Source organism: Phalaenopsis equestris, unplaced genomic scaffold (genome assembly GCF_001263595.1).
Source record: "Phalaenopsis equestris unplaced genomic scaffold, ASM126359v1 Scaffold200228, whole genome shotgun sequence".
NCBI lineage: Eukaryota > Viridiplantae > Streptophyta > Magnoliopsida > Asparagales > Orchidaceae > Phalaenopsis > Phalaenopsis equestris.
In genome coordinates, this window is record NW_018220063.1 from 4067 (window position 1) to 17702 (window position 13636).

The 13636-nt window shown below is 36.1% G+C and overlaps 1 protein-coding gene across 1 annotated transcript; it reads right to left on the minus strand.

Moving 5' to 3' along the window:
* Positions 1-909: 909 nt before the first annotated feature.
* On the minus strand, positions 910-4571 carry LOC110035840 (protein CHAPERONE-LIKE PROTEIN OF POR1, chloroplastic-like). Its single transcript, XM_020740149.1, has 3 exons — positions 4376-4571; positions 1831-2213; positions 910-1017 (listed from the first exon to the last, which is right to left on the minus strand). Exons 1-3 carry the CDS (start codon positions 4569-4571, stop codon positions 910-912), a joined length of 687 nt encoding a protein of 228 aa, XP_020595808.1.
* Between the last annotated feature and the right edge of the window lie 9065 nt (positions 4572-13636).

Consider the following 13636-nt stretch of genomic DNA (forward strand, 5'->3'; position numbering starts at 1 on the left):
CGGAATCAATTGTATCAGATAGAGACAAAGTGTTCCTCAGCACTTCTAGAAGAAGCTATTTAGGTTGTAAGGGACAACCCTTAAAGAAACACTGCATATCCTCCCCAGACCAATGGGCAAACGAAAGTGGTCAACATGAGTGTGGAGACATATCTGTCTTGTTTTGTATCTGATACATCGAAGCTATGGGCTAAGTGGATTGCATCGGACGAATATTGGTACAATACTTCACACCACACCTAAGCACAGGCGACCCTTTTCAAAATATTGTATGGGCGAGATCCACGTCACTTAATACAATATGAGCATAGTACACACCGGTATCCATCATCCATCAGTATTTGGAGGAGGAGGACAAAATACTTGTAGAGCTCAAGTGGCATTTACTGAGAGCTCAACAAATCATTAAGAGGAAAGCAGATGAACATAGAAGAGATATGTAATTTGAACTTGGGGACATGGTCTACTTGAAGCTGAGGCCCTCTTGGCTGAAAACATTGGCCAGGAGGAGTGAGAAACATTCACCGCGATACTTTAGACCGTATGAGGTGATGGCATGCATCGGAGCATTGGCTTATCGTCTGAAGTTAACACCATTGTTCACACTACATGGTCTTTCATGTGTCACAGCTAAGACGGGCGATTGGAGATTGCACACCTTCGCTTACACTACCGCCGACGCTGACGGAAAACTTAGAGGTGATTCTGGAGCCATTAGAGATCAAAAGAGTGTGTCGCAAGGTAGGGGGAGCAAAGGAGGTATTGGTTAAATGGAAAAGACTATCAAACTATAAAACAACATGGGAGCATTACGAGACGATCCATAAGCAGTTTTCATCCTCCCACCTTGAAGACAAGACACTTTTTGGTAGGAGAGTAATGTTATGGCTAGAACAGTGTCGGTCCACCCTAGACCGACTGAAAACCACACAACCGGCCGACAGGCAGGCCGATCTGAGCCGCGTGAAGAAGCATAGCGAGCAAGGCAGGCCGCAGAAAAGGAGCAGGCAAGGCATGCTGCAAAAGCGAATCAGGAGAGGGTGGGGCCCATTAGGGCCACAATCACGTATTCAAGAAGGAGAAATTAGAGGAGTTTAGAGGGAAAGTTGGGAACAAAAGTTTTTGAAATGTCGGAAGGGGATTCTATTAAGAGGGATAACCTGGGGTTACTTTTTTTATGCATATTTTTATTTGTCTATTGTTTTCTTTCTTCTTGTGTTGTGCCCAGTGATCTCTAAGGTGTGAGAGAGACGATCTGCCTCTCTAAAGTAGATCACCTTTTATCTTGCTTGTATTCTCTTGATTTTCGTAAGAGCAGCCCTTGTTTGTGTTTCTTCCACCTATCTATTGTCGTTTTGTCGTGATTTGTTCGCTGATTTTAGTTCTAAGGCGTATCAAACTACCACTATCATACAAGTAAGAATTGCTCTTAAAATGCATTGCCCATACTCATGAAGTTAGGTAAGGGTTGGTGTGCGTGTAGTGTAAGACTTTTCATCAATTTTTTTTTGTGTTTTCTATGTGTGTGCGCGCGCATCAATCAAATTTGTAAAAAACTAGGCTGAAGTAGCATAGAAGAAAAATAATACAACTGGAAACTAAAAAATAAATTAATGAAATGGATGCCAAATTGACTGAATGTCATTAGCAGTCTAACCCTAACATATCTTCAATATACAGAGATGTTAAAGTAATAAGTAGGCAAATGGTAAACTTCTAAGAGAATTTCTCAGCTTTATATTACATTAGTTACTCAAGCAAGATTTTTTTTTTTTTTTGTTACTTTGTTTCTAGAGTGCATATGATAAAATAGCAGGATTGAAACCTTACTTGGAAAGCAGGTCCAGTCTCAGCAGAATTCATAATGCTCCAACCCCCCATAAAAGCAAATAGGAAAAGCCTTCTAAGGATGGTATCAACAGGAGGAACTTCAACATAAGCAAGTAATCTTTGAACCCAAGGAGGAGATTCCTCAACTTGCTTCTTCAGCCTGCTTTTAAGATTGATTTTTGTTTTCTTGCGCAGCCTGAAGCTTGCCATTAATAACTTTTCAAAAGCACCCTCAATGGACTCCACACTTGCTTCATGGCCAGCATATTGTTCCAGAAGATAATTTCGTGCTGCTAAAATTTCTTCTTGAGAAGCATCCCGAGTTAAACCAAGCCTCTTAAAAGGATCCCATACATGCATTCGAGGGAATTTCATAACATTCTCTGGGACATGATATGCAAAAGTTTAAGCCAGATACAAAAAAAAAGGATCCCATACATGCATTCGAAGGAATTTCAGAACATTCTGTGTGACATGATATGCAAAATTTTAAGCCACATACAAAAAAACCAAGTGCCATAGGGAATATTTGCAATGGATCTTATGTTTTACTCAAAATAAAGGTTTGTCATACAGGAGTTCAAAAACTGAAAGACAGTCCTCCGTATTACTAAAATTTTAAAAAATAAGGCAACAATCAGACTATAAAACTTGATAAATATTGCATTTAGTAACCTATTTCCAGTTATATTCTCGTTTTATCATTTAGCCTTTCATTCTATCCCACAACAAGCAACCCACTATGAGTTGAACGTGGGCAAAGGAGGACAAGGCCTCTCCCTCCCTCTCAGCACCATTGTTTCCCATCAACACTCTCCCTACCTTCAGTTTTCTCTCCTCCCTTTTAGGATTTAGATCCTCTCAAAATAAATGGTAATTCTTACACATCTCAACCATCCAATCCACTTTGGATGGCAGGGATTGATACTAAATTATCTTAAAAGTCAATAACAATGATCTAGAGTGAATTAAATTATTGAGATCTAAGGTGCATATACCATGGTGATTAGATACCAATTCTCCCCTGCAACCCTTTCATAAATTCAAGATCTCACCCTTCATTTATGACAGCAGCTGTGGAGGATAATTGGCCAAATAAGCAGAATCAGTAACATGATTAAGCAAGCAGCATTACTTAACAACATTTTGTAAACCAAAAAAATGATCGAACTGTTTGCCCATATCAACACAAAGAAACTGATACCGTGTTGAAAAACCGAAATATCAAAAGGAATCAAGTGAAACGGTAGTAGCTCAGGTACATTTCATATTCAAATTAGGTGCTACTATTTTGCTCAACGTAATATGCAGAATCAAGAGAATTTGGTATTCTTTTAATTTAAATTCAAAAAAGAACTCTTCTCTTGACTGTGACAGCATTTAGCACTATTTTTAGTTGAAGTCTGCACAAATTAGAAGTTCAATGCAAACATGACACATCACTAAATACAGATCAAAATAGTTTCAGGAAACTTCTTTTCAAATGTTGTGCCATTATCACCACAAATTAATTTGCTTTTTAAAATACTCAAAACACCTAGATATTGTGTTTTCAAAACAATTAACCATGTTATAACATACCAAACATATTTTATTTTAAGTAAAAAAATAAACAAAATAAAACAAAAATAAAAAAATAAAAATAAAAAGTGATCCCAAATGACACCTTTATTAGCTAGACATATGACCTAATCAATAATGAAGAGGGCAATAGATGTAGCATTAGAGAGAGTAAAATGCCTTCAATTTCAAAACTACTACCAATCATATTCTTCATACTGAAATCCTAATAGACATAGGAGGGTAACAAAATTACCAAGCAATTGTTGGATTAGGTAAGATAGATTATCAAATTTACAGAAATGGGAATGTATAAAACAATATTTAAAATTAATGTGGAAAAGAGATGGACATGTCCCTTCTCAAAAATAGAAGAGAGAGAGAGATCCATTAGCAACAATAAATGGAGGGAGATAATGCATGTTAAGAAATGAAAATAATTAAGAATCACATCTAACATGAGAAGAAGCACCATAATCTAAAAGACCCAAGACGTACCAAAATAAGCAACTACAGTTGAACCAAAGGAGGAAACCGCATGAGAGGCGGTCGTACTCAATTAGGATTGTGTGGTAGTCAACTAAGATTGTTACTAACACGGGAGTAAACCGAGATACGTGGTACTGAAGCTGCTACAATACCGCAGACACGTTACTGTAGCTACTACAGTAACCGCATATCACTCTTGCTTATTTTGATTCTATAACTTATCTACCACCTTCCACTTCTATCCCAATTTCAAATTCTTTCATTTTCCATCACCCTTGCTTTATTTATTTCCTATTCTTCTACTTAACTCATCTACCTACTAAACCCCCTCTTATTTATGCATGTTGTCTTCTAAGGTTAGGCATTTATAGATGTTGTTTGCTGAAGGCAAGGGAGGTTTTTGATGAGCGGAAAATTCTGAGTTTTATCTTTGAGGTGTTCTTCCCCTACAAGACTATGCTCGACAACGAGAAGGTGCTCCGGCTGTAACTCGTACGAGGTGGTGACCATCTCCAAGGGTCTAGTTGGTACTCCGACTGTAGCTCGACCCCGATGAGACCTTTATCCTTCCGCAGCACCCTCCGACCCCACTTCCAGCAACTGACATCCATCTCAGAGGCCACAACCTGCTGCTCAGCGCCTCCCGAACTTGCTGTCCCAAATGGCACCTCCGACTGCTCCCAGGAGAACATTGCTGTCCAGCCAGTCCCTTCCTTGCCAGCTGCCCTGCGGCCCCCTCTAAAGCCTTCCAGCCTGCTGTCCCGCCTCCCAAATCAACTGTCCAGCCTCACGGAACCTGATGTCCAGCCTACCAGCCATCTACCAACACTTAACCCAGCCTTCAACCCTTCCCTCTTTCCCACTCACCGCCTTGTTGATGCCACCACCGCCCTCGGATCGTCTCTTCTGGTCCTAACCGGAGACAAATTATTGTTGTTTACTGTTTAGATGTGTTGTATGTGTTATCTTTTATTTCATATTCGCAAGTCCCACATTTGTACCCTTTTGAATTCAGTAATAACAATTATGTTTTTTTTATTCATGGTGGTTTGGGTTTCCTTTGGTATTAGTTACCGTAAGTGATCAAGTTTAAGAAAAAGAAACAATTCCACAGTTAAAGCGCTACAAGGGGCAGCTACCGTGGCATGCTAAGCAGTTGGAGGATAATAGTTTGTTTACGATAAAAAATCAGAGTGATTAGCAAACAATGCTGGTAAGGTGGAAAAGAGTTTCAAACATAACACATCCACCATCAGAACCACAATTATCCCAGCTGCTCTTGTGGTAAAAGCAAGAGCGATGTTCATGATCAAATGTAGATAGAATAATGAGATTAATGACCCAGAGAATGCATGAGAAAGCTATGAAAAATTGGGACACTAGAAATGATCATTATTAAGGTTAAAAAATTGGAGAAACAACCAGAGATGACAGAGAAACTTGGCAAAAAGAAAATTCATTAATGTACTTCTGCAAAATGGTGTGATTAGTAAGAAAGGGACTATTGAAAAAGTTCATACCATTTGTCTTTCAATGTACTATTACAAACTTGAATAAACTTATGGCCTCATTGTAAAGAAGATGTCAAAGTAAAGAGTAAATATTTGAGAGAAGCCAAAATCATAAAAAAAAGCATAACAAATAAAATCTCACAATCCTTTGCAATTTCCTAAAGCATGAGGGTAAAAGCATTTTGAGATTCAAGACTACCAAGCATCCAAGTGAGAATCGGATTTGCTGAAGGCCTACCTCTTTGTATATTTAATGGTATTCATTGATTAGAAGTAGAGAGTCCATATGATAAGGTTTCTTATGAGTAATCAAGGAAATAGAAGGCTCAAATCCAAGAAAGTAGTTGATACCATTGAGTTTGATGGCAATACTACGATTAAAAGAGGTAACAAAATTCATCAATGAACGCCCCAAAAAAGATGAGGACAATGATAAAGTAATTAAAAAAAGATTGAAAGGCACTGCTCAAATTAAGTTACGAGAAGTAACTACCGGACGAGATCAGATAAAGAGTTAGCATATGCAAAGATCATGCGAGTAAGAAGACTATCAGAGGGAGAAGTTTTGCGGTGGGCAAAACATGACACCAGGTGCTAGGATGCAAGGCAACGCACAAAAAAGAAGGTGGCTGAAGTGCATGTAGCATGACAATGTATCAAACAGCATAGCATAGGCATAATGAGCGATGAGCAACTACAACAAGCTTATAATCCTGTGAGCATAGAAAGTGATTATAGCAATTAGGCACAATGGCAAGAGCACAAAAAGAAAACAAAGAGCCAAAGAAGGCGGGAGGTTAAGGGGATCGACAGCTCAGTCCTAATCAGGCTCTATTATTGTGTTACAATGATTAGAAATTGCTTAATATCCTTCATTATAATAATTTTGCCTATATCTGTGCAAAAGCACTATATTAAATGAAAAAAAGCCTAAAATATCATCAATTAAGAGAATGTATTGCAAAATAAAGATAAAATGTTGATTAATAAATAACAACGAATTTGGTAAAAACTCTAAAAATAAATTCATTAAATTCTCAAAAATTTGGTCAAAGTACACAGATACATGTGCTTGATAGTTCATTATAGAAATTAGGGTGTTAGTTCTGTAAATAAGTGTTGAATATTAAATAAAGAAGCACATTGTCTGGACCTAGCCCAGGGCTTAGAATTAGTCAAGACTAGTACAAACAGTCGGATGGTGAATTTTTTTTTTTTAATTTCATTTTCTATAACTAACATTTAACAAATAAAACGTCACTACAAAAAGGAAAATTAAATTAAAAAAGTTATAAATTTAGCCCAAGTAATGTTTCCCCGCGTCTTCTATAAATATTTCATCTTCTATTGCTCATTTTTTTATCAAACGATTAAACTTGTAATGTTAATTTAAAATAACAGTGAGCTAAAAAACTAGTGAATACTCATACTCCATAACAATAGTAACATAATAAAGAGAAAATAATATACATACCAGTTAAATTTTATGTAAAATCAATTTAAGAGTATTTGAATGTTTATACTGTCTAATATGATCATTCAAAAAAATTCTAAACATTCACTGTGTTTTACTGTATTGTTTACATATCAATAACTTTTTAAAATGTACACAACCATCAAAGGAGCACTGTCTAAAATTACGACAAACACATTAATATAAATATAAATATCATGAAAACTAGTGTTCTTCCACTAGTATCATAAAGAGATGAACTTCATTATAGCCAAACATACACATACATTCAGTCAATATAGACATAATTCATGTGTATTTCATTTAATTCAATACATTTTGTACATATAATGCATAATAGTAGTTATCACAAAAATATAAAATCATCATAATAATATGACCAGCAAAAGAATGACATCAATTAGAATAAAACTTAACATTTTAATTTATAAGTAGCAATAACTATCAATGTAACTGATTAAGAAGACACAAAAATACTACTACATATTAAAAGTAAGAGTATTCACCTCGTTTAATAAGCTAGAAATCTAATCGTGAAATCTGATTTTGCCTCCTTCAATTTGACATCTATAAAGATGTTTATAAGAATTAATTCTATGACTATTGTTTTTATTTTAATATTTTTCAAAATCCTTAAATTTATTTCTTCAAATAGTATCATTATTATTACTATTAATTTATATTAAAAAAAAATATTAATTTTACATGAATTATTATGTCATGATTTAGTTATTTTGATTCTTACTAGCATTTATTTGTTTGTTTATTTCAATATTAGAACAATCGATAATCACTTTTCTTATGTTTTTATATCACTTTCATATATTATCAAGTATATATAAAACTATTAATTAAACAATATTTATATTAACTTTAAAAAAACCTTAACTCACCAAGCGTAACTCACCAAGCTCATTAAGTTTGATCATCCCACTTCCACACTTGATGCCCTCTTCCTGCCCTTCTTTGCTTCGACCTTGCGCGGGAGACCATAATCGTACTCCGCTCCAACTTTCCCACAACTTCGACCTCACCTGCTCGACAACGAATTTTCCTTCGACTTCAATCGCAAGCTTTGTCTCCCTCGTCTCCCACACCTGCTAGATAAAGATCACGAATATCGTCGTTGGTCCACATCATCGCCTTCAGTTCATCCCACGAAAGTGAGTATTCTTCTTACTAATCATTATTATTATTATTATTATTATTATTTTTTCTTCCATCTCTCTTTACCTCTCGATCTTGTCTTTCGGCTTCCTTCAAGCTCGTGGTTTTGCCACTAGGGTTACACACGAGACTCTTCTTCTCATCATTCCTTCCTCTCTTCTTTGTTTCTCTTCTGTCTTCCTCCATTTATCTCTGTTTATTTCATGGATCTCGACTCTTTCACTTCATTTCCAGCTTGCAAAGTGTTGGTGTTACAAATACTAAAACCTAACATGAGATACATAGATTAAGACCTATGTGAGTTTTCCTTTTATTGTTCTTGATGGAATGTCACTTCGTTATATTGATGGAATGTCACTTCACTTTAGAAAAACTAGCGTTTGGGGTATTTTGATGCAATATTAAAAATTTGAGTGTTAAATAAGTAAATATTAAAGTTAAAATGTTAGATATCTAAATACATAAGAATTTTCTAATATTTATGTAATCAATATTATTTATTTCGAGTTTCAATGAATTGATTTGTTGTAATAAAAGAAATTAAAATTATCCACACTCTATCATATAAACTCGTACTATTAATAAGGTGATAAAAAGAAATCTCACCCTTTTGTTTCTTTATGGTATGAGAGTGATAGCTCTCACTTTAGTTAACTTCAGCATACCATCTCCTTGCCTCTTCTTGGATGATCTCACCGTCTTCAACATCTAAATTTTTAATTCACTTTTGTAGTGACAATCCCAAATCATTCAATTCTCAACATCACAACTCATCTTCATCAAAATTAACAAATTGTCCCATTTCGTACTCAATTTCATGACTCTCCTTCAAAACCCTCTTCAACACATTTGCCTCTCATCATCATTGAACATCGGTCATGTCATGACCCAGCCTAAAGCTTAGAATTAATCAAGAAGGAAGCAGACGGTCAGACGATGTGAATTAAATTTTTTATATTCAGTACTATTTAACAGATAAAAGAGTCACTAATCAAAATAAACTAAAATAATATATGTAAATTTATCTCGTTATTAGTTGTCTGTGTCTTCTATAAATGTTCTCTCTTCTAACACTCATCATTAATCAATTAATTAACCTGAAAAGTTAGTTTAAAATAATAATGAGCTAAATTGGTCAGTGAATACTCATATTATTAAACTACAATAATAAAAGAAAAAAGAAAGTAAAATGCATGCGAGTTAAAATTTTAACAAATCAATATTAACAATTTTAATGTTATCAATGAATTTTACTATAACAATATTATATCAATATCATTTTATATATAGACAAGTCACAGGAGCACCGTCTAAAAGTTTATACCAATTAAGGTACTTCAATATCAATATCTTTTTTCATATACGTGCACGTATACATTAGTGTTCCCCCACTAGTACCATCAATAGGTGATTCCATCATAGTCTGTTGTGCACACACAAGCATTCCATCAAAATCATTATTTACTGAAAATATACTTTATTCTCATTTATGTATTCGACAATTTACTTGTTGTGCACACATCATTCATACAATATGAACAAATTTTACTAGAATTCAAAATTATGAGCTTGTAGTAATTTTAATGTAACTATAGATAGTATCAATAAATGCATTTTGCTAGAAAAAGTAAAAAATCAACATAGTATAAGAATATGAGTACTCAACTCGATGATATACAATCTGTTTGCTCTTAACTTGTATTAATTCTATTAAATTATCACCTATAAAATATATAATATTCAATTATCAATTTAATTATCAATTATTGCTTTATTACACTATTTTAAATTTTAATTACTTAAACTTTAAGTTTGCAAAATAATAATATATATTATTAATTTACAAAAATATTGTAAAATTAAAAATTAATCTTTCTTTTTATAATAACTTATATATATATATATATATATATTGCTTTAATTCTTCAATCAAACCCTAATCACACGTCTAGTTTCTTTCCAAGAGATTCTTCCACCATGCTTGCACGAGAACTAAATCGCACAGACAAGGGAGCTTCGACGTCCTCTTCGACTCCTTAGATTTCGGTCTGGCACAGATGCCTCCTCGACGACTCCGTCGTCGCCGCCTTCCTTTAATGCTTGGCAGAGACATCGTTTCCTTTTTGCTCGTAAGAACGACATTGATGGCTCATCTCAACCTAGAGCAATGAGCTAGCTATCTCTTCTTCTCCTTCATCTTGATGACACAAGATCGAGTTTGTTGTTCAACTCGACAAAATTCACCTCTTATTATTAATTTACAAAATATATTAAAATTAAAAACTTAATCTTTCTTTTTATAATAAAGGTTTACTTAATAACATGTCTTAATTCTTCGACCAAGCCATAATCACGCGCCTGGCTTCCTCCCGCGAGTCCTCCATCGTGCTTGTGTGAGAACTGAATCACATAGACGAGGGAGCTTCGTTGTCTTCTTTGACTCCTTAGATTTCGACTCGGCACCGATGCCTTCTCAACGAAGAAGACGATGCCGCCGCCTTCAATGCATGACAGAGGCGCATTCTCCTCCTTTCTGCCAGCGAGAACAATGTCGGTGGCTCGTCTCAACTCAGCGCAGCGAGTCAGCTACCTCTTCTTCTCCTTCGCCTTGATGGCATGAAATCGAGTTTGTTATTTGACTCCACAGGTAAGCCAGCCGCAATGTTTTATAAGCAAAATTCACCTCTTCAACTTTCCGACCTCTCGTTTTTTTTTTCCTTCCCCCTCGGTTACCGACTCTTGGTTTCCTCTCATCATCTTCAATTTTTGACTGCTCCCATCATCTCCACCCCATGTTTGACCCTTCATTTCCTCTTTCGACTCGTCGTTTCGTCTTCCTTGAGTAACTAAAACGTGACCTCACAGGCCAAAATATGAAGCTACAATATTAAGATAAATTCTATAGCCGATGCCATTTCCTGAGTCATTGATCTCTTGCAAGTAATGATTCATTAATCAGGTTTGCCAACCTTACACGTCAATCTCCTACAACCATCAATCTCCAATATCCATTGTGCTTGCTCATCGACCACCAACTGGTCCCACATCATCGATCTTTCTTCATCTGTTGCTGATCTCCTATAGTTTTAGATTCATAAATAAGTCTTTCCCGGTGTGATTTGTTGATCTCTTGCAACTTTGTTGGATTATTAATCTCATGCAGCTGTCTATAGTCCCTAATCTCAATTTTTCATAAACACACTTTAAATGCGTCAAGGTGTCTTTCATATTATACAAATAAAAAACAAATGGCAGAGCTCCAACTTTGAGTAAACATCTAATTCTGAAACTCTTTTCTTAGATTGAATGAACACATCTCATTTGAAGTTTGTTGATTATCAAAAGACTTCTCATGTCATAAATCCTTAAACTAGTCTATCATATAAAAAATACATTATTTTTCTTAGAACAACTCTAATATATATTGGTCATTCATTATTAAAAATTTGAACCAAAATCTTTGATGAGCACACTAGAATCGAGACAATATTCCTTATAAAAGAAAAGGTTGGCCCTATAAGTCGCTTGCATATGAAGCACAAGCTCGAAGCAAAGCATGCATGTCACACCGCATCGTCACAACATAGAGCTATGCACTTGGCTCATACTCAAGCCAAATCCTATGATACAGTTCTAAGTGTCCTAGAGGTATTTTGGAAGTAGATCTAGAGGGAAGGTAGCAAGGAAACGAAATTAGGTGAGGTCGACAGTATTTGGAAGGGGATGGGCATTGTTCAGCAGCTCTCCCAACTGAAAACAGCGAAGGGAACTCCAAATCGGCAATGTTTGGTTGACAAGGAGGTTCCTCCACCTATTCTAAAGAAAGAAACAGGTACACCACTTGCAAAAGGAAGATGATACAACACTCCGAAGAGTCAAAATCACTATAAAGGGCAAAAATAAAAAAAAAATCTCTCAAATTAATAAATTTGGCAAAATTGAAATCCAAACAGCCTACACAAGCAAAAATCAAAGAAAAGTCTCTCAAATTAATAAATTTGGAAAAATTGAAATCCAAACAGCCTACTACAATATATATATATATAAAAGTCCCCAAATAAATATACCTTATTTGAAAATAGGAAAGAACCATAAAAGAAAGAAACAAAAAGGAGAAAGCTTACTGAAAATAGAAAAACAAATAAAAAAGGATTAATGGGGCCAGTTAATCTCGTGATCGCAAGATTCACGGTTGTGGATTGGTGGAATGGCAACACAACAGAAGCGGAAACGAGGATCCAGCGCGGGACACTCCCACGTCATTCTCCCCAATAGAAATGATTTTGTCTTATTCTCTGGAGGTTTTTGGAATCGATCTACCACCACCATGATAAAGTCATCATCTTGTTATGTCAAATGCAATCTCACTACAAAAATTTATGCTCACACCCAATTCCATGCAACTCTAAAGCATACATCATCCTAAAGCACATCCGGATATAATAAATAAACATTCTTCTTTGGCACAATCAAAGTTGGAGTTGTATCTAAGCTAGTGCTCTCATGAACCAAGCCTCTAAGCATCAAATAGGCAGCATATTTTTGCAACTTTTCAAACTTTGACTGGTCGCATCCTATAGGTGAGTGGGTTTGATACCGGGTTTAATCCGAAAACAAGCAAATACAATTATTATTGCCGAAAATTAGAAAAAACACACAGCAAGGGTTCATAAAACTGGAAAAAAACTGACACGATTACAAGTGGGACTTTATTAGGAAGGGAGAGGTTATGAACTCCGACTGGACAATAAGCGTGGGATGGTTTGGAGAGGCTATTGCAGCAACTAGGTGAATGGTAGGGAGGAGGCAGCACCATGGAGATAGTTGGAAGGCTGGTCGGCGGCAGCGATGGCGTTGTAAGGCTGGTCAGCGACAGCAGTGAAGAGCAGGAGAGTTGGGCGGCAACTGGAGAGGGGCAAGCAAAGTTGAATGGCAACAAGAAGGATCTGGCGAATCTGAGCGACAACAGAGAAAGTCGGGCTAGTTGAGCGGCCACGGAAAGGGTCTAGCAAAGCTGAACGGCAGCAGGGAGAATGACTGACAGTGCAAGATCGACAAAATAACCACCACCTCATAGCAGGATACAGTCGAAGCACCACATATCCTCGGATATAGCCCTAACAAAGGAGAACATGCCTGGCGGCAGAAGCTTTAAAATTAGGAACACAAAAATTGAACCCTACACCACTCAAAACATTACATATATAGAGCAAAAGGAAAGAAAAAAGAAATTGAAGAATAAGGGAAAGGGCACGACAGTTCTCCGCCCTTGAAATATCGAGCGATCCAGCAGGGGCTAAACCAAGCCTTCAGCTAAACTAGTTGGCCTGGTCGGTTTAGCAAGCCAAGCCCCGCATCTGGGTTTGACCCAAAAAAAAATTTCTCGTGATGAAGTCTATTGCATGCTCAATCTCTCTCAGTGGTAGTCACTCAGAAGGTAAATTGTCAATTAGGACATCTGGTAACTCCCTCAATAAGGGTTGCCCCCTTTTCAAAAAAATTCTCCTTAAGCTCATTACCTTCTAAGATAATCAACGGGCCTAACTTGAATCATTAGCATCTCTCTCTCGTTGGTTGCAAGTTAATACTCATGTTTAAGGTTTTC